The 21,928-nt window shown below is 45.1% G+C and overlaps 1 protein-coding gene across 2 annotated transcripts in view; it reads right to left on the reverse strand.

Annotated features, from left to right (window-relative positions):
- Positions 1–21,928, reverse strand: part of REXO1 (RNA exonuclease 1 homolog) — a 76,275-nt gene that overhangs the window by 35,655 nt on the left and 18,692 nt on the right. For both annotated transcript variants that reach the window (XM_075903238.2, XM_006128983.5), the window contains exon 2: positions 6,578–8,355. In XM_075903238.2, the coding sequence (XP_075759353.1) occupies positions 6,578–8,355 (1,778 nt within the window). The remainder of the gene's footprint in view (positions 1–6,577; positions 8,356–21,928) is intronic.

Here is a 21,928-nt window from a genome sequence, read left to right on the forward strand (position 1 = left end):
CAGCAAACAGACAAACCAACCAACCTATTCTGATAAAACTCTAGTTAGCTGTTTGAGCTATGCAGGCATGCGCAGTAAGTGTTTCACATATTAACTTGTTTAGAGCTGTATCTGTGCTCTGGTCATTCTTGTTTTGAATGCTCCAAAAGAGCCACCAGCTGAGTTCTCAAGGGAGCCAACTTCAACATTCAGACACAAAGCTATAGACCTGATCTTAAGAAAAGCTCAGTTCTCACTTAAGCATATAAACAAGGGCCAGATTTTCAAAAGAGCAGCACACCTTGGAGTTCTTGCTGAGGCATTTATGACCAAGCTCTCAAAACTGCTCAGCTCTCAGGGGCCTCAAGAGAAGATTAATTCTTTTTTACATCTGACCACTTAGCATTCTACAGTCTTTAAGGCCAGAAGGTACCTTCAGACTAGGGATGTGACTCTGTACTCATGTACATGGTTAACCAATGAGCCTGGCTCATTGGTTAACCTTCACGGTTACACTCAGCCTCTCCCCCCCCTCCCCCCAGCACAATGTCCCTGATTTTTCAGTGGTTACATGGTTATCTAAATAAATGCATTTTAACATCCTTGCTTCAAACCATCTACTCTGACCACCTACAGATACATGTCATTACATTTCACTCAGATACCCTACATTAAACCCAAACACTTTAGTTAGATCAAAACATTCCTGTTCTCAAGAGACTAAACTTGAGCAATGATAGGCAACCAAGACTAGCGAGTGGGCGGCATAAGTGGCACTCCTTTGGCTCAATGGGATTCCACCTGCAGCCTGCGCACGCCTCTTTGTTCACTTCCCCATGGCTCTCTCAAACAGGGGCACTGGAGTCCCCGCTTCCTCCCTCTCCCCCTCCGTACTTTCGAAGCACCAAGGATCTGCTGATTTGCACTCTATCCCTGCTCCTCCCCCTTCCTCCCAAAGCTTGAACACTGTAAATCAAGACCTGTGGGGAAGAGGAGCAGACAGGGGGTCTGGGAGCCATAGGTGGAACCCCAGTGGGCCGCATGCAGCCCGCACGTTGCCGGCCACTAGACTACACTGTATGCTACAGGCAGAGAATAGGAAAGACCTATGCCCAAGGCCCCCCCAATGGCAGGAAACAGATTAGATGAGATATATCCAGATAACAGGATCATCCTGCTGGGGTTAAGTACCAGAATAGAAGCTGTTGTGCACTAAGCTCTTTTAAAAATCTGGTCTTATAAATATATTCAAAATTAACAACTCATTGAGATCTGGGGCTTCGGGTTGCATTTAGAAGCGAGAGGCTCCTGTCCCCCTCCCCCCGCCAATAAAATAACAGGTGTTATTTCAGTGTGCAATGCTACATACATTCATATACAGTATTTTTTTAAACCAGAGCATCATATATACAGTAGCCCAATGTCTGAGAGTCTAACGCTGAAATGCTGGCTGTTCCCTCTAGGCGGCGCTGTTCCCTGAGATACTGGCTGTTCCCTCTGGGTGACACTGTTGTTGAAATGCTGGCTGTTCCCTCTGGGTGGCCCATGCTGCATGGGGAGTGCAGGGCCCAAATGGTCGCTTGCGCCGCTTGCTCCCCTGCAGTGGCCCGGCTGAGCGGCACAGAAGTCAGCTGAGCACCACTGCAGGAGGCGAAGGGGGGCGGGACAGCGACGTGCAGCATGACAGCGGCTCCAGGCCCCGCCCCCGGCCGTGAATGTCACCGCCTTGCCCCCCTTCGCCTCCTGCTGTGGCACTCGGCTGATTTCTGCGCCGCTCAGCCAGGCCACCGCGTGGGAGCAAGAGGTGCAAATGACCGTTTGGGCTCCATGCTCCCCATGCAGCACGGGGAGTGCGGAGCCCAAACAGCCGTTTGGGCTCCACGGTCCCCCCACGTGAGAGGCAGGAGGGGGAGGAGAAGAGAAAGAGACACAGAGAGAGAGGCAGGAGGGGGAGAAGAGCTGAGGGGGGGGGGAGGAGACAGTAGGAGGAGGAGAGAGAGACAGAGCGAGAGACTAGAGGTTCAGGAGAGAAGACCGACGTGGAGGAGAGATCTGAAAAATCCCGTCTTATGACTGGCTAATTGGCTAGTACCTAAATAAACACCTATTCAGAGGCATCTTTCCCTCTGAGAAGACAAACTTCTCCATAACAACTGTCCTCTTAATCTTCAATAGAAATGGGATACAAAGGAAGGAATCTTTCTCCAGAAAGGGAAAAGTAAAGCTTTCATAAAGGAACATAAAATGTTAGGGGTGCAAGGAGCAGATCATCGCTCTGAGAAGGAACCACACATATTACCCTATGAAGATTTCCAGTCTATACCATAACACTGCATTTACAGTTTCACTGAAGTGAATTAGAGCTCTCATTCCAGTACATTTTATGGGGAATAAGCGTTTTAAGAACTCCACCATTTTTGCACTATGCAACATTTGGAAAGCTCTAAGATGAGGATAAACATTTCTTGCTATAATAAACTGGCATGTTGTTAAACTCTTCATGTAAAATTGTTGGTGTACAGTTTTATTATTATTGTTGGGACTTTCTTATTAAAGCATGAGGCTTTTGAGAATGGGAGCACAGACAATTAACTGATCTCTACCCATCCTTTCCTAAACACCATCAAATGAATACTGTGATTAAGCAGTAATTAATTTCTTCTGAACTATTAAACCAGCGGAATCAAGTAAACTGAAAACTCCTTTATAATTTCTTCTACAGGTTGGACCTCCCTGGTGCAGCACCCTTGGGACCCGAGTTGTCCTGAACAAGGGAGCTGCTGGACCAGGGGAGGTCAGTGCTCCCCTGTTGGCTGCCCGCTCCCAGGCTCCTCTCCCTGGGGCTCCCTGCCCTGCTCTGCCCCCCTCTAATGCTGGCCAGGCAGGGGCTCCCCATGCTGTTGCCCTCAGGCTGCCTCAGCGTCCCCCGGGTCTCCCAGCCAGGACTGCCTTGACACTGCAGCCCCACTGCCACAGGGTGTTCCACAGGGTTCTCCAGCTGGAGCCACTCTACCCCACTAGAGATTCCCAAGTGTTCCCCAGCTGGGGCCACTGCCTCTACCAGTTCCGCTTCAGTTGGGGGGATCCCTGGCCGCGGGTCCCCAGCAGTCACCTGGTCCAGCTGACGCCAGGAGCTCCCGGGCCCAGCCGCCACTTGACCCCACTGATGCCGGGAGTTCCCTGACCAGGGCGGGCGCTCCACAGCTGCTGCGAGGCCCAGCTGCTGCTCCTCAGCCCTCACATTCTCTCAGCTAGCTCCTGCTCATGGCTCCAGGGCTCTTGGGTCCAGCAACATCCGTGGCCCGAGCCAGAGTCCTGGATTTGGGAGATTCAACCTGTACCAAAGATCTAACAGTGTCACAAATGTCATTACTTGTCAGCAAGAGACAGCATTAGGCTCTGATTGGGGCCATTACAGAAAGTAACATCTAGAATCAGAAGCTTTATTAGTCAATCATTCTTTCAGGGAGCAAAATTCTCTTCCCCGAACAGCAGTTGTCACTTCAGTTGAGACCCACCAGCAACTTCTCAGGTGCTTAGGAGCATGTGTCTTTTGGTGTCATGCCATTGTTCAATACCTGCCAAATGCATCTAATTATCTCCACTTCATCTCTAAAACCTTCCTCCTACTAGAGCGAAGCCATGCAACACACCTGTCTCAGCTAAATGCAACTCTTAATGATTCTCCTTTGCAGTCATAAGTGCCTCCCTAAAAGATAAGAGTGGCCATAAAGATTTTGAGGGGGTTCTTTGAATACAGGAAGTCAGGATTTTTCTAAAGTCTACTCCCTGTTTCATTTCCAGAAAAACTTGCTATGGGGACCACTTCACTGGCACCAACAGAAAACTTGACAGCATTATATCTGACATGAAATCAAGAGCTTCTGTTCATTTACACCCAGCTCTCATTGTCGAGTTAACTCATGTCAAAAAGATGGAGGATGAGATTAGTTTGTTTCTAGCCCATCATCCCTGAGGCCATTAAAGGATTATTGCTGACTGTGTTTTCTAGTACTTTACCCTATTTAGTTTTAAATGTCTCTATGGATGGGGCTTTCTACACTTAATTCAGAGATTATGCCATAACCATAGGGACCCCGCTGCCAGGCAGCATTTAAGATAAATGTTCTTTTGCTTTATTTCATTCCTCCAAATACCTTTAGCAAGTTTCCCCTCCCACTTCAGGGTTGACACTACTCATAGATGGATGACAGGAATCCTTATGCAGGACTCAACTATGAGAGTTTACAATGGCAAACATGGAGGCTTTGAGAGGTTCCCTTTCAAAGTATCAACTAGATCAGCGGTTCTCACGCTGTGGGTCAGCACCTCCAAGTGGGTCACGGCTCCATTTTAATGAGGGCTTCAGCCCTGGATCCCGGGGCTCAAGTTACAGGCCTCCACCAAGACTGAAGCCCTTGGGCTTTGACTTTGGCCCACCTGCATGCATCTGTGGGGCTGGGGCTTGGGCTTTGTCCTTCTCACATACCCCAAGGCCGCGGTGCTTGGGAGAGCTCAGGCTTCGGTCCCCCTCCTGGGTCATGTAGTAATTTGTGTTGTCAGAAGGGGTCACAGGACAATGAAATCTGAGAACCCTTGAGCTAGATAATACCCTGATTTCCCACTAAATAGGAGTTATTGGCCAGGAAGACAGGAAACAAAAGGGTAGGAATAAATGGTAAATTTTCAGATTGGAGAGGGGTATACCCCAAGGGTCAGTCCTGGGACCAATCCTTTTCAACTTATTCATAAATGATCTGGAGAAAGGGGTAAGCAGTGAGGTAGTAAAGTTTGCAGATGATACCAAACTGTTTAGGATAGTCAAGACAGAAGCAGACTGTGAGGGACTCCAAGAAGATCTCACCAAACTGAGTGATTGGGCAATACAATGGCAAATGAAATTTAATGTGGATAAGTGTAAAGTAATGCACATCGGGAAAAATAACCCCAACTATACGTACAGTATGATGGGGGCTAATCTGGCTACGACAAATCAGGAAAGAGATCTTGGAGTTATCATGGACAGTTCTCTGAAAACTTCCATGCAGTGTGCAGCGGTGATCAAAAAGGCAAATAGGATGCTAGGAATTGTTAGGAAAGGGATAGAAAATAAGACCCAGAATATCTTACTGCCCCTGTATAAAACTATGGTACGCCCACATCTTGAATACTGTGTACAGATGTGATCTCCTCACCTCAAAAAAGATATTTTGGCCTTGGAAAGGGTTCAGAAAAGGGCAACTAAAATGATTAGGGGTTTGGAACTGGTCCCATATGAGAAGAGGTTAAAGCGACTGGGACTTTTCAGTTTAGAAAAGAGGAGACTGAGGGGGGATATGATAGAGGTCTATAAAATCATGAGTGGTGTGAAGAGGGGCAATAAAGAAAAGTTATTTATTAGTTCCCTAAATAGAAGAACTAGGGGACACCAAATGAAATTAATGGGGAGCAGGTTTAAAACTAATAAAAGAAAGTTCTTCACACAGTGTGTAGTCAACCTGTGGAACTCCTTGCCAGAGGAGGCTGTGAAGGCTAGGACTATAATAGAGTTTAAAGAGAAGCTAGATAATTTCATAGAGGTTAAGTCCATAAAAGGCTATTAGCCAGGGGATAAAATGGTGTCCTTGGCCTCTGTCTATCAGAGGCTGGAGAGGAATGGCAGGAGACAAATCGCTTGATCATTGTCTTCGGTCCACCCTCTCTGGGGCACCTGGTGCTGGCCACTGTCGGTAGACAGGATACTGGGCTAGATGGACCTTTGGTCTGACCCAGTACGGCCATTGTTACGTTCTTATATTCTTAGGAAATACTATAGGAAGAAGTAGTCTACCTAGGTGAATTGTCTAGGTCTTGGGTTTCCTGCACACCCAAACCCTACACCTAGCCACCTGATTCCTCCTTGGTCCTCCACTCAATTCAGTTAGAGTCAGCCACACTAGCCTATTTTCACCATCAATTTATTGCCTTAGAAGTTCCCTGTTGTTTCAGGTGCTATTTGCCATACTGCACTCAGCAGAATAAGTTGCAAGAAGGAGTGGATGTCTCCAGGCTATCAGCAATGATGCTGGAATGGATTCTCTCTGAAAGACCCTAACATTTTCTCCAAAGCACTTCATGTATCCAGCTAGAGACACAAGGTTGCTAGTACACCTGCTGCAAACACATACAATTGCCAATTCTGTTAGAGCAAAGCACTTCAAAACTGAAGGATGTCAAAACTCTGATTCCAGTGCTGTCTCCAACTTATGGCAGGGAGGAACCATTCCCAAACCAGAAGTTTGGGAAAGCAAAACACAGAGAAATAGTAACTAGATAATACTTCCGATACCAACTTTACTACTGATAGGATGGGAATGGGAACAGATAGTATGTTCAAGCCAACAATACTTTCAAGCACTGGTCAAAATGATAAATGGAATAGCAATTTAAACTGTTTGGGGAGAACTCCCTACTCTTCCCCCAACTCCTTGGGAAAAGAAAAAAAACACACAACACCTGCAAACCACCACCAACTAATGGCACTAAAGCTAGTTGGTTTAACATCTAGGTTTGGAAGCAGGGAAATGGCAGATTAATGCTGAATCAGAATGAGCTTTACCTGCTTCCCGAGCCTTCCCTTGTCTTCTGTTTTCACATCCGTGGACTCGTTAAAAATTCGGAGGCACTCTTCCATGGGGTCAGAGTCATAATCCAAATCTTTCTCCAGGACGGAATAGTCAATATCATCAGAAGTTGAGGAGGACGACGACTTGGACAACTTGGAGTGTTTAATGCTCTTTGTCCCTTCATTGTCACTCTGAAAACCACAGGAGCCATCATCTTCATCGGAGTCCGAACTAATGGCTGGAAATGCAGCCAGCAGAGATTGGTCGGCCTTCTCCTCCTCCCCACTCTCGTCTCCAAATAGGTCAACATGGCTCAATGTCCGCTGTTTCAGTTTACCCTTGTCTTTTGAGTTCCCCACTTCTGCAGACCTTGCCTTCTTTTTTCGACAACCAGCGGCAGAGGTCTTGCCCCCTTTGTTTTTGTGTTTCTCACTAGAGGCTTGTTTGCCATTTTTGAGACCAGCTGCCTTTGGCATGGAGTCCTTCTTGCTAACCTCCAACTTCTCTGTGCTAGCTCCCTTGCAGAGGCCCTCATTCTTGCTTTTCCCTGAGCTGCTGGACTTAGACTTCTCTGTCTTAGACACTTTTTCCAGTTTCTCCTTCTCTGGTTTCTTCAAATTCCGATCCAGTTTTGCTTTGATATTTTTCTCTTCACAGTTTCTCTCGCCATTTTTCATTTTCAATTTTTCTTCTTTCTTGATTCTCTCTTTCTTTGTGTTTTTATTTTTCTCCTTCTTGTCCATCTCTTTGTGGCAAGGTGGCTTATTGCCATCTGTTTTTTTCTTTTTCATTTTGTCTTTTGAAATCTCTTTGCTGTCTTTGTCTTCAACAGACTGGTCATTCTTGCCAGAAGATGCCTTTGCCACTTTTGTGTTCTTTTCCAATGAGTCTTTAAGATTTTTCCGTGGACTTTCAATATCTTCCATGTCATATTGCACTGCCATTTCTTTCATCCCCCGGGAATTTAGGTTTTCCGATTTGGTGCTCTTTTCTTTGATAGATAACCCATCACTTGATTCATTTCCAGAACTGACTTTAGATTGTAAACGGCTAACAGAAGTTGGCCGGTAATCCAAGTCGACATCCTCTTCAGAGTCAGAGAATTTGGCATATGTTCCATAGTCATCAGATACATTACAGTGTTTTTTGCATGAAGGAGAATAAGATTCTCCGTGACTAGAGGCCCTTCTCCTTTTGGTCCCCTTCTGTTCCTTTGTGTTGGCTTTGCTCAAAAGCCTTGCTGAGTAATTTGAAAGAGGGTCATATTCCAAGTCCGTAGAAGGCTTTGAGTTATCAATCACATACTTATTGTTACTGACAACTCTACTGTATTTTTTAGGTGGAGCCACAACCTTGGGAACATATTCCAGTGCACCACCTTTGGATTTTGCATTATCAAAAGTATCTAAGGTGTATTTACGTGAACAACTAGCCACAGCCAAAGGTGTAGGGTTGTAGTCTGTGTTGTTGTTCAATTTATAGCTACCTGGGTTATATTCTAAAGAGTCTGTTTTTGTCACAGCAGCTGACACAGATGTTTTGGAAATAAGCGAAGCTGCCTCAGATGTGCTATATTCCTTTGTGGTCTCCAATAGCTCCTCATACTTTTTCTGTTCTCTCTCCACTTCATTTCTGACCTCTTCAATGGCCTTGTTAACCAACTCCAGCTGCAGAATGCTAGGGGTTGACACTGTAATGTCGTCCAAAGCACCATTCGGTATTTGGGTCAAAGGCTTGGGAAGCTCAGGATTATATGGATCATAACCAAGCTCTGTAAGGGGAGGGAAAAAAAGTATCTTAGATCCAGCAATTTTTCTAAACTAAGATTATCTTTGACCATATATGAAAGATCTATTTAAATCTCAAATAAAAGCTCCACTATAATGAGAACCCAGCATTTGAAAAACATCAAACAAAAAAAAAAACAAACAAAAACATGCTCTTGCATGTGCAATGAGACACATTATTTATTCAACATTCTCTGACTTGTGTTAAACTGGAAGTCACACTAGGTGATCACAATGGTGCCTTCTGGTCTTAAAAGCCAATGGAAGCCATTGTGAATCCAATGCCTTTACTACTTACATATGTGAAAAGTTCCACAGAGAAAAGTTTAATCTAAGAAATTTAAAGTTCAGTTTTCAAAATTATAACTAAAACGCCATCTTGTTACTGTACTTATCTGCTCTTCATATTTCTCCTTGTCCTGTCTATTTAATGTATGAAGATTTTTAATTATTTTTATCACTCTGCAGTGCTTACTAACATGAACAAGCTGTATTTTATTGTGACAAAAACTGCCAGCTAAATTCTAATTCCTTTTTATTGTTGATATCAGTGTATGACAGAAGCACCAAATAGCTCCAATTTCACTTGCAGTCCACTGAAGTTTGTGAAGGGAAGGGAGAAAAATATGCTTTATCAGTCAGAATAAGGTTAACACAGAAGCCACTGAAAGGGAACAAAGTACCATTGATAATGGGTTCTTTACTACACTTCCATTTCACAGAGCAAGGCAATTAAGACAAGAATATTAAGTACTCTTACAAAATTTAAAGTATAACCTGCAACGTTTCACATCTGTCTTTCCAAAAACACTTTTCAGATGTTGCAACTTCCTCAGAAAACTATAACACAAAAACTGTATGAGAATTTTGGACCACACTGAACAATCCATTTGAGCATTTAGACTACTGGTAATTGTAATGATATCTTCCCTTGCCATTTGATCTTTTACATAGAAACAGAGAAAAAAGAATTGCTGGAGAATTTTTTTTTGGGGGGGGAGGGGAGTGTGAATGCATTTTTATTCTTGCTGTATATGTCGTTTGCACATCACATGAAAATTTTACATCTATTTATCCAAATAGAAGATAGCAACTTTCAACTGAGACATTAAAATCAAAGAAAATCAGTAAAGCACAGTCTGATGTCTAATCTGCTCACAAGGCTTATCAAGAATGGAATATTGAAGCACCTGTGTTCTAACCAGTGCACATAATTTTGTGGCAATTATGTAGTCAGCAAGCAACTTGCTCCCTCACTAACTACTGAGCACAAAGACAATTCTCTCCTTTGTAATTAACAGAAATTAATGATAACAATCATGATTCAGGATAACTAAGTGCTATTAAACTGGCCTGTTCAGCCCCATAAGTTTCTTAAAAACAAACAAGGTCCTCAATCAAAATGATTCTGCTGAACCCACGACATTAACTAACGAAAAACTTGCTCCTTTATACTGAAAGCAGAATGTATTTTAAAAGTAAATCACTAAAAATAATGAGCTTGTTCGCATGTTAAGAAACCACTGGCTAAGCTTTTGTGATGAACAAGTCTCCATGGAGATAAAAACAAGAAGGTTTTAAAAGATGCTTCTGGAACAAGAGTTGCTCAAGACAATACATTAAAACAATCTGCAAACATTTAGAATAAGTGTGAAGATTCAACTTAGGTTTTACTCCTGTCACCTGACTCAAACTACAGGTTGAACCTCTCTGGTCCGGCAACGTCTGCGGTCTAGCAGGATCCCAGATGTTGCTGAACCAGAGAACCCCAGCTACAGAGATTGCCAGCAGCTAGGAGCTCAGATGGTCTGGCAGAAGGGAGCGCCACTGTCCAGGAGCAGGGCCAGCAGCCTGGATTGGAGCCCCACTGGGGGCAGCGAACTGGCCTGGCTGGCGGACAAGAAGGGAGCCCCGGGAGAGCCTGAGGCCTGACCTCCTCTGGTCCAGCAAACTCTCCTGTTTGGGACCACTCGGATCCTGAGAATGCTCGACCAGGGAGATCCAATCTGTAGAAGAGACTGAATTTTCTTTCATGGGATTTATTTCAGGGGGGTAGTCGTGTTAGACTGCATCTGCAAAAACAAGGAGGAGTCCAGTGGCACCTTAAAGACAAAAGGGCATAAGGTTAAGTGGGTAAAAACCATCTGTCAACATGCAAGGGGCACTGAATTTAGCCACATGAAACTTGCAGATATGTATTATCTCCCTACATCTGTGATTTCCACTCCACGCATCTGACAAAATGGCTTTTACCCATGAAAGTTTATGCCCAAATAAATCCCTTTCATCTTTAAGGTGCCACAGGACTCCTCATTTTTATGGGATTTATTGTTTGTGGCCAATTAAAACAATATAAGAGCTGCCATACTTGCTCTGACCATGGACCATCTTGCCCAGTATCCTGTCTTCGATATCATAGCATACCAGAGTTTCAGGGGGAGTGTATTTTTAATCCCTATCATAGAATGGAGGCAAATCCTAGCCAATAAACTCTTTGAAAGATCAAAGTTGTCGGCCTACTTTTGTGCTATAAATCTGTTTTCTAAGTCCTGATATACATGCTTGCTTCTGGCTATTGCCAAGTTAGTCATATTGCTCACAGCGTGGAAAAGGGATGGTGTATCTACTGGACACCTTAGAAATTGAATGGATTTTGGCAATGTTGTACGGCTACTTCTGACCGTCCTGCACAGCAGCACCTTTGGAAAAGTGCCGTCTCGCCCTGAGTGACTGTTTGCAACACAATTCATTTCCAAAATGCCAGGTCACTCAGCCAAAGGATAGGGATGCTCCAGCAGAGGAAAAGGGAGCAACCCAGAGGACATGGGACATACAGATAGTTCTGGTTGTCAGAAACCTACGCCTCTCATGCCAGATCTTCAATGCCAAGAACACCTGTTGCTCTTCAGCTCCCCCCCCCCCCCCATAGGCCTATCCCATCCCCCTGTGGGAAAAGGAGGTTTTATATCTTTCACATACACAGCACTGGCAAATCCATAGGTGTTTCTCCCCATTCAAAACTAGCGTATACAAACTGGCACACTTCTCAGTGGCAGGTTCAAAATACTACACTCTGGCACTGTTTCACAATTTAGCTATGATGAACTCGCTACTATAAATAAAATACAGTCAATTTTACAGACTATTTGAAGCTGCAGAAAGTTATGCAAATTGGGTGCAGCCTTCTAGCTCCTGACAAATTGCCCTTCCAGTTCTCTCGTAAAATCTGAGAGCTCTTATTCTGAAGGCAGCCCTGTCCTGTTCTCCCTCACCAGAAGCAGTCACAAAGCTGGCTCTCATGGGGGAGGGTACATAAAGCAGGTGAAAATTAGGGCCCTTGTCGTGATGCAAAATATTCAGGTTTATTAAAAAAAGGACTCAAATAAGTTGAAATAGGCAAAGTTTCCTCAAACGCTTATAAGCCTAAGCATACAAGATTGTCTGCTTCCTCCAAAAGGTGTGAAGCACCATTATTTCCCACTCAAAGTAAGGGTATGTCTACACTACAGTGTTATTTCGAAATATCTATTTCAAAATAACGCATCTACACACAAAATGCATTTCGAAATAGCGCGTCCACACTGAGTGGACTCTGAATCGCATTTAAGGCTGGCCAGAACCAGTTCCAGCAGGGCACCAGGTCAAGACTTACTGTATGGGGCTGCTGCCTGAGGCTATCTGAGGTCTGTGCTTAAAGGGACCCCCCCGGACAGCCAGTTCTCAGGTTTCCTTGCTTGCTTGTCTACTTTGATGAGGGACAGCAAAGCATTTTGTCTCTGTGTGCTCTGATTGCCCTCACTCGGAACACCACAGCACTCGGCAACATGGAGCCAGAGCTGCCCCTGGGCACTCTGGTGTTTCTCCTGGACGCGTTGCTGCAAGCACGGCTGCACTTTCTGCAGGCTGCCATCAGGGAGGTCCATTGGGGGGCTGTCAGTATCCAGGAGACCCTGCAGGAGAGCTTCCACCCTAAGGAGCACTAAGAGCCTCCCTGGTCTGCCCCACTGGGGGCTTGTGCCTCATTTCTCCCTCACGTCCTTCCACTTACTCCTCCCTAATACCCTTTCCTGATGTCAAATAAAATACAAGTATTTTCAGGAACACAAACTCTCTTTATTTAACAAAACTGGGGGGTAGGGAATGAAACTCTGGAGAGACTGGGGAAAGGAGGCAGGAGAGGGGAGAAGAGAGGATGGGAGAGGGGAGGGGGAAACCTGGAAGGAGGGAGCTAGAAGGGAGAAGCAAGGGAAAGAAGGGGGAGGGGAAGCTCAAAGCTCAGGGTTGGGGGTCTCGCTGGACCAACTTGATTGTCATGCAAACCTGCTCCTGGGTTCGCATGTGGCCTTTGGCGGCTGGCAGCTATTCCTCCATCCAGTGCAGAGATCATGGACATTGGGGGCATCCCCCCCAAACCTGAATAAGGTCCGTGATCGCTGCCCTGGACCAGGAAGGCACCCACCTTCTCCGGGCCCTGGCAGGCTCCTGGGAGCTGGCAGACCGCTCCTGGGGAGCGGTGGAGGGCTGGCTGCCAGTGGCTTGCCGGCTCATGTTTTGGGGCCACTGGGTCAGGGGCAGTGACTGCGACTGCTGGCTCTGGGCTGGCAAGCTTGGAGCTGGCACAAGCACTGTGGCCAGAGTCTACCCCTTTACAGGCTCCGGGAAGTGGGGGAGGGAGAGAAGTAAGTGTTCTTGGTTGAGGCCGGAGTGACCACCAGGGCCCCCTGGGAAGACTGGAGGCCCCCTATTTCGAAATAAGTGTCTACACAGCACTTATTTTGAAATAGCTATTTCGAATTTGGCATTACTCCTCGTAGAATGAGGTTTACCAAATTCAAAATAAGAGCTCTGCTATTTTGAATTTATTTCGAAATAGCGGTTTGGCTGCATAGACACTAGGGAAGTTATTTCGAAATAAGGGCTGTTATTTCAAAATAACTTTGCTGTGTAGGCATACCCTAAGAAATGAGGGTGCTTAGCAGCTTGAACCTGCAAGTGGGTGGCACAGAGACTGGTTTTATGAAATGTCTTTCATACTCCAACTCTCTCAAAGTTTTTTTACAAAATAATTAATTTGAAAGTGCAGGGATTGTGTGGGCAAAGACAGTATGCTGCTATGTTCCAAGCAACAGCTCAAACAGTCTTCAAAGTGAGGAGCGCAGGGCATTACTTTGAAAGAATTAATATTATTTTACATTTAAATAGCATACTCCCCTCAACAGAGTCCAAAGAGGTTTGCAAACCAAATACAGATAGCACGTTGGATAAAGGTGGCGATCTACCCCTAAATCTTTCATGGACACATGAAGAACTTCTGTCTTTAATGCCTAACCAGAGAGACTGCCACACCATGTGAACTGAGCTCAATTTATCTTCCTGAGGAGGACGAAAGGCTGGGGTTATGGAGAGTCTCAGGCTACACTTAACATGACACAGCAGCACCACTGTAGCGCCTGCTATAGCAACAGGAGGGATTCTCTTTCATTATATGTCATCGGTTATGTGTCCTTCTCTAGCTAGCTCAGTAAAACAGCTCTTCCATCAGCCAAAGGCTGTTACGCCCCTGAGACCTACAATCATGCTGATGTAACTTTCTGTGTAGATCGAGCTTCAGTGTCCCCTTCTTCAAAGCAGAAGACACCTCAGTGGGAGGCAGTACACACAACCAAAAAGTAGACCATCCTCAGGCTATGTCTACATTCCAGAGCCTATGCCAGCATATCTACGTTGGCACAGCTGTGCTGGCATAGCCCCTTAGTACAGACGCAGCACACACCAACAGAAGGAGTGTCTATGCTGGCAGAAAACAACACTTCCCCAACTGCTGTCAGCTGCTTCCACAATGAGGGTTTCATCAGCACCACTGAGCAACATAGCTATGCCAGTATAAGTTAAGTGTAAACGAGGCCTCGGTCTAAAGAGAAGAAACTGGGAAGAGACTTGGATTGAAGGGGGAAAACTGAAGTAAAAGCAGAAGCAAACAGCTTAAACATCAGGGTGAGAATTGTATTTGGGCTACTGAACTAAGTACCCTCATTAATGTAACTGGGTAACCAAAAAAAAAGCACAGAACCCGCTACGCACACATTTTTTGTTTCAGTTCTCATCTCATCTCCATTCCCCACGAGTGCTCTCTGTAAGCTGAGTGCTTGGGCAGCCATCCAGGAGAGATTCAAATCCCAACCAGCTGATTATCAGAGTACCCATAGACAGCGGCATGTTTCTCCACTGGTAGTGCACATCCACACATGCCTTGGTGCACATAATTTATTCTGCACACATCTACAATTTCATCCTCCAGGTTAGGCCCTCTGTGTACTATCCCTTTGTCCACGGGGCGTGTGGCAGTAGAGGTGGGGTCTCCGCCAAGCACTGCATCCAGCTCCTGATAGAAACAGTAGGTCTTTGGTGAAACACTGGTTCACCTTATGATCAGCTTGTCTCAGTTCTTTAATCTTTGCTCTGCACTGCAGCATGTCCTGCTCATACCCCTTTTCACACAAGGATTGAGAAATGTGCCCACAGTGTCCCAGTTCCCACGGGTCACTCGCAGCTGGGGCTGAGCAGACTCCTCTCCCCACGCAATGATCAGATCCAACAGCTCTGCAGCAGTCCAAACAAGGGAGCATTTGGTGGGATAGCCATGTATGGGAACCTAGAAGGCACCATAAGACCACTACACTCTGAGCCAGCACGTGGGGGGGGGGGGGGGGAGGGGTTTCCAGATGCTCAGGCAGCAGGAAAAGGGATTTAAATGTTGTGGGACTTGCAAGGGAGAGAAGTGGGTAGCTGGTTACCTGGCTGCAGGGCAGCGGAGTTCAAACTGCTGACCAAAGGGGCTAATTTGGATTTGTGGGCCACTTCCTGGAAGCCAGAATCAGCGACAAAATGCCCTGAGATGTCTACATTGCTTGTTTGTCAACAACACAGGGAGGAGAAAAGAAACATCCCTCATGGAGATGTAAGTTTATCAACCAAAACAAATTTTTTTTTTTTTACAAGTTTCAGCACAGTGTGACCACTCACATATTTTGTCGACAAAAGGCACTTTTCCTCAACAAAACTCGCCCGTGTAGACAGAAAGTTAGGTTCCCCCACTTAAGGCAGTTAGGATGGTGGTGTTGGTTTTGATTTTTGAGGTAAGGGAGTCAGATCAAGTCTGCAATGGGAATGGTATTCAAACAGCTTCATTTAGGCTAGAAGCAAAAGGCTGCAGCATCTCCTCTAGTATAATGGTCGTAGTTTTTGAAGTACAGATGAAGATAGTAAACAAAGACTGACTTTATAAACATGATGCAGCAAGTACAAAGTCGCCTATTTGGTTGAAAAGTTTATTTTACAATGAATCATTCTGCATCAATAGCTGCTTTGTTTAAAGGTAACCTAGGAGTGTATATATAACATGCTTTTTCTGCAGAATACAGAGCCCTGCTGTCCAATCAATTCCTACTGCTTAACCTTATAATCCTGGAAGAAAACGGACTGTATTTAGCATCTGTGCTGCACAAGGGGAGCACCTTTCTTGCTCTCAAAGGCAGCACTAGCCAGAGGAGCTAAAAGGGGATCAGAAATGTGAATGTTTTAGATAGCTGAAGTCTCACAATGCAAGACTTGCAAGCAAGACACTAGTCTTCCATGCCGATGATTATCAGACTCAGGCATCTGTTGGAAGTAGCTGTTTAGAAACGTTTTAGGAAAAACAGCCATTTTTGCTAGAGCAGACAGAGCAACTATGCTAGATGAACAGGATGCTTATATTTACAATGTTAGTACTGAACATACCAACAACCACCACCAATTACCAGAAAAAATTATTCCTACTAGAAGAATATTTTTGAACTTTGCCTTTAATGTTTCTAAAAAGAAAAAAGCAGTTATCACAAGATATTATTTCACAAGAAGCTTTGCTTTTCTATGAAAATGACAAGATTTCATCCTAGTAACAAAGACTATTGTTCAGAAGGTTGGTCTTTGTCATAAGACAGCACAAACCTGTGCTGGCAGATTCTGGCAAAATACCTAAAGCAGAATTTGACAGCTTTGCACAATGAACTTAAATCCCACAGAGAGCAGAAATACACTTGAACTTCTTTAATCCAGCAACCTTGAGAAATAGGTTATGCCAGATCATTGAATTTGCCGGATCATGGGGGTTCACCATAATAAAGGGTAAACAAAGTCTATTACTAAAGACGTTGCATGTACAAACCATTATAGAGTATTCTACATGTGTATTGAGCCATAAGATAAATCCTTAATGCACTGTATTTGAACCGTTGTGGGGTGGAGACATGGGGTCTGGGAGGAAGGGTGAAGGAGCACACTGGAAACGGGGGTACAAAGTCTGGGAGGGGGTTGGATGGATGGATGCATGAGGGGGATGGGAGGGCAGGGTCTGAGGATGGGGTGCTTATCTGGCACCCTGCTCCTTGGGGCACACATGGCTCTGCGCACCCCGCCACTCCCAGACACTACTAGGGATGTTAAATATCGAGTAATTGACTAATCATAGAATCACAGAATCATAGAATACTAGGACTGGAAGGGACCTCGAGAGGTCATCGAGTCCAGTCCCCTGCCCTCATGGCAGGACCCAATACTGTCTAGACCATCCCTGATACACATTTATCTAACCTAATCTTAAATATCTCCACAGATGGGGATTCCACAACCTCCCTGGTCAATTTATTCCAGTGTTTGACTACCCTGACAGGCAGGAACTTTTTCCTAATGTCCAACCTAAACCTCCCTTGCTGCAGTTTAAGCCCATTGCTTCTTGTTCTATCCTCAGAGGCCAAGATGAACAAGTTTTCTCCCTCCTCCTTATGACACCCTTTTAGATACCTGAAAACTGCTATCATGTCCCCCCTCAATCTTCTCTTTTCTAAACTAAACAAACCCAATTCCTTCAGTCTTCCCTCATAGGTCATGTTCTCTAGATCTTTAATCATTCTCCTTGCTCTTCTTTGGACCTTCTCCAATTTTTCCACATCTTTCTTGAAATGCGGTGCCCAGAACTGGACACAATACTCCAACTGAGACCTAACCAGCGCAGAGTAGAGCGGAAGAATGACTTCTTGTGTCTTGCTCACAACACACCTGTTGATGCATCCCAGAATCATGTTTCCTTTCTTTGCAACAGCATCACACTGCTGACTCATTCAACTTGTGGTCCACTATAACCCCTAGATCCCTTTCTGCCGTACTCCTTCCCAGACAGTCGCTTCCCATTCTGTATGTAGGAAGGAACAATCAATTTCATAAGTGGAGCACTTTGCATTTGTCTTTATTAAACTTCATCCTGTTTACCTCAGACCATTTCTCCAATTTGTCCAGGTCTTTTTGAATTATGACCCTATCCTCCAGATTAGTCACAACCCCTCCCAGCTTGGTGGTATCTGCAAACTTAATAAGAGTACTTTCTATGCCAATATCTAAATCGTTGATAAAGATGTTGAACATAGCCGGTCCCAAAGCAGACCCCTGCGGAACCCCACTTGTTATACCTTTCCAGCAGGATTGTGAACCATTAATAACTACTCTCTGAGTACGGTTATCCAGCCAGTTATGCACCCACCTTATAGAAGCCCCATCTAAGTTGTATTTACCTAGTTTATTGATAAGAATATCATGTGAGACCGTATCAAACGCCTTACTAAAGTCCAGGTATACCACATCCACCGCTTCTCCCTTATCCACAAGACTCGCTAACCTATTAAAGAAAGCTATCAAGACTGGTTTGACATGATTTGTTCTTTACAAATCCATGCTGGCTGTTCCCTATCACCTTGCCACTTTCCAAGTGTTTACAGATGATTTCCTTAATTACTTGCTCCATTATCTTCCCTGGCACAGATGCTAAACTAACTGGTCTGTAGTTTCCTGGGTTGTTCTTATTTCCCTTTTTATAAATGGGCACTAGATTTGCCCTTTTCCAGTCTTCTGGAATCTCTCCTGTCTCCCATGATTTTCCAAAGATGATAGCTAGAGGCTCAGATACCTCCTCTATCGACTCCTTGAGTATTCTAGGATACATTTCATCAGGCCCTGGTGACTTGCAGGCATCTAACTTTTCTAGGTGATTTTTGACTTGTTCTTTTTTTATTTTATCTTCTAAAACTACCCCCTTCCCACTAGCATTCACTGTTAGGCATTCCTACAGACTTCTCAGTGAAGACCGAAACAAAGAAGTCATTGAGCATCTCTGCCATTTCCAAGTTTCCTGTTACTGTTTCTTCTTCCTCACTGACCAGTGGGCCTACCCTCTCCTTGATCATCTTCCTGCTTCTCATGTATTTATAAAAAGTCTTCTTGTTTCCCTTTATTCCTGTAGCTAGTTTGAGCTCATTCTGTGCCTTTGCCTTTCTAATCTTGGCCCTGCATTCCTGTGCATTTTTGCATTGACTATTCGATTAGTCAATAGGGCGCCTCCACCTTTGAAGTGTAGCAACAACCCTAGGGCTGTTGCTTCACTTCAAAGGTGCAGAGCCCGTTGACCTGGGGCTCCACGTGGCGCTGCTGCTTTGAAATGCCACAGCAAGCCCAGGGTCAGGATCCTCGCAGCATTTCAAAGTGGCAGCGCCGCATGGAGCCCGGGATCTGCTGTGGACTCCCCCCGCTGACCCCAAGCTCCATGTGGCGCTGCTGCTTTGAAATGTCATGGGGAGCTAGAGCCCATGGTCAGTGAGGGAGTCCCCAGCTAATCCCGGGCTCCATGCAGTGCTGCCGCTTTGAAATGCCATGTGCAAGCTGGGGACACCCCAACTGGCTGCACGTGGTGTTTCAAAGCGGCAGTGCCACGTGGAGTCTGGGGCCAGACCCCACTGCCACTTTGAAGTACCCCCTTTTCTCCCCCCCCCCCCCGGCTGCCTCTTTCTGCTAGAGGCAGCAAGGGGGTGGGGGGGAGAGAAGCGACTAGTCAACTAGTCGTTCATATCCCTAGGCATCACCCATCTCTGCTCCCATTGGCTGCAATTCATAGCCAATTGGAGAGTTGGGGAGGAACCTCCAAACAAGCATTTTGCTGTGCTGCTTCTCCCCCAGACAGTGGGAAAGGGAAGCAGCAACACTCAGAGCCACTCCCAGCCCTCAGGCCACATCTAGCCTGCAGCGTGCCTGGATCCAGCCCATGAGGCTAGGGGTTCCCCGCTCCTTGTGCTCCACTCATGCGGGGGTCCAAACCACAGATGCTCCCAGATCACAGACACCTAGATTGATGAGGTTCAAGTGTAGTAGATCGTTTCAAATAAATGTCTCTGATTAAGTAGGTTTGGGAGAGAGGTGCACAAGAGCAACTGAAGACCCACTTTTTAAAAAATTTAAAATACAACTGCAGTCAGAAAAGTCACACTGTATCCCATCTTACTCAATGTACCTGCTCCTTGAGCATGAATGTTACCTGTATGTTTATTTAATTAATGTGGCACTCCTAACGCCATAGCATCCAAGCACATAACAAATAAACACAAGTATTAATTTATAAATCAAAAAATCAAAGAAAAGGCACTGCCTGAGCAAGAGAGTTGACAAGATTGTCTCATGCACATATATTGTCTGATTTTTAACGTACTATTGTTACAACCAACACCCAGGTGTCTAAGCGAACGATTAGAGAAATACCGCTGCATTTTTTCCAAATTTGCTTACCTAGCATCTGACAGCACTTCTTGTATAGTCAGTGCCACGCTTACCCTGTTCAGACAAGCCTGTTTAGGTGCAGCTTTTGCACAGTAACAGGGAACAGAGAAACAATTTTTTTTAAAGTGAAATGCAATTGTAAAATCATTGGCAGGAGAGTCAGGGCAGACACAGGATCCAATTTATTTCACTTATGTTCTAAACTGAGTAGACTCCAAAGTGGCAGGGCCTCCTTTAAACCCAGGCTCTAAGGCCTGCTCTACAGCAGTGTTTCTTAAACTATTTTCTGCGGAACACTGGTGTGCTATGAACAACTCACTGGTGTGCTGTGACCTCTTCTTTGTTTTTGTCTGACAACAATTTTTTTTTTTTGAAGAAAATGTTTATAGGTGTTCTGCATAAAAAAAAAATATTATTGTTTGGTGTTCAGTGGTCTCAAAAAGTTTAAGAAACACTGCTCTACACTAGACCAGGCAGGTCAGTTTAAGGTACGCCATCTAGCTATGCACAATGCATAACTGGATTCGGCTTACCTTAAGCCGAACTGCCAGGGTGTCTACACTGTGGGAGGCCACCGGGAGCACACGCTCCCATCAGCTTCCTTAACTCCTTAGAAATCAAGGAGTACGGACACCAGCAGGGGCTGCCCTCCACGTTTGATTTGGGGTCTACACTAGACCTGTTAAATCAAACACTAGAAGATCAACCTCCAGGGAGTTGATCTTCTCTGTAGTGCAGCGATGCCCTGAGAGGGCATCCACACTAGGAAAAAGGTTAATTTGCATCTCCTCTTCCTTCCCCTCTATGTCAGCTAACTCACTGTGAACAAGGCAGAGTTTTAACATACCAGCAGGTCAAAACAAACACTCGATTTTATCACCTTTGTTAACACATTGGAAAAAGCCCTCTTTTACCATAGCGAAGAAAGGGCCTACATAAGAACATAAGAACGGCCGTACTGGGTCAGACCAAAGGTCCTTCTAGCCCAATATCCTGTCTGCCAACAGTGGCCAGCACCAGGTGCCCCAGGGAGGGTGGACTGAAGACAACGATCAAGCGATTTGTCTCCTGCCATCCCTCTCCAGCCTCTGACAAACAGAGGCCTAGGACACCATTTTATCCCCTGGCTAATAGCCTTTTATGGACTTAACCTCCATGAAATTATCTAGCTTCTCTTTAAACTCTATTATAGTCCTAGCCTTCACAGCCTCCTCTGGCAAGGAGTTCCACAGGTTGACTACACACTGTGTGAAGAAGAACTTTCTTTTATTAGTTTTAAACCTGCTACCCATTAATTTCATTTGGTGTCCTTTAGTTCTTCTATTTAGGGAACTAATAAATAACTTTTCTTTATCGGCCCTCTCCACACCACTCATGATTTTATATACTTCTATCATATCCCCCCTCAGTCTCCTCTTTTCTAAACTGAAAAGTCCCAGTCACTTTAACCTCTCCTCATATGGGACCAGTTCCAAACCCCTAATCATTTTAGTTGCCCTTTTCTGAACCCTTTCCAAGGCCAAGATATCTTTTTTGAGGTGAGGAGACCACATCTGTACACAGTATTCAAGATGTGGGCGTACCATAGTTTTATACAGGGGCAGTAAGATATTCTGGGTCTTATTTTCTATCCCTTTCCTAACAATTCCTAGCATCCTATTTGCCTTTTTGACCGCCGCTGCACACTGCGTGGAAGTTCTCAGAGAACTGTCCACGATAACTCCAAGATCTCTTTCCTGATTTGTCATAGCCAAATTAGCCCCCATCATACTGTACGTATAGTTGGGGTTATTTTTCCTGATGTGCATTACTTTACACTTATCCACATTAAATTTCATTTGCCATTGTATTGCCCAATCAATCAGTTTGGTGAGATCTTTTTGGAGTCCCTCACAGTCTGCTTCTGTCTTGACTATCCCAAAC

The sequence above is a fragment of the Pelodiscus sinensis genome, chromosome 32 (genome assembly GCF_052426305.1).
Source record: "Pelodiscus sinensis isolate ZL-2025 chromosome 32, ASM5242630v1, whole genome shotgun sequence".
NCBI classification, from domain to species: Eukaryota; Metazoa; Chordata; order Testudines; family Trionychidae; genus Pelodiscus; species Pelodiscus sinensis.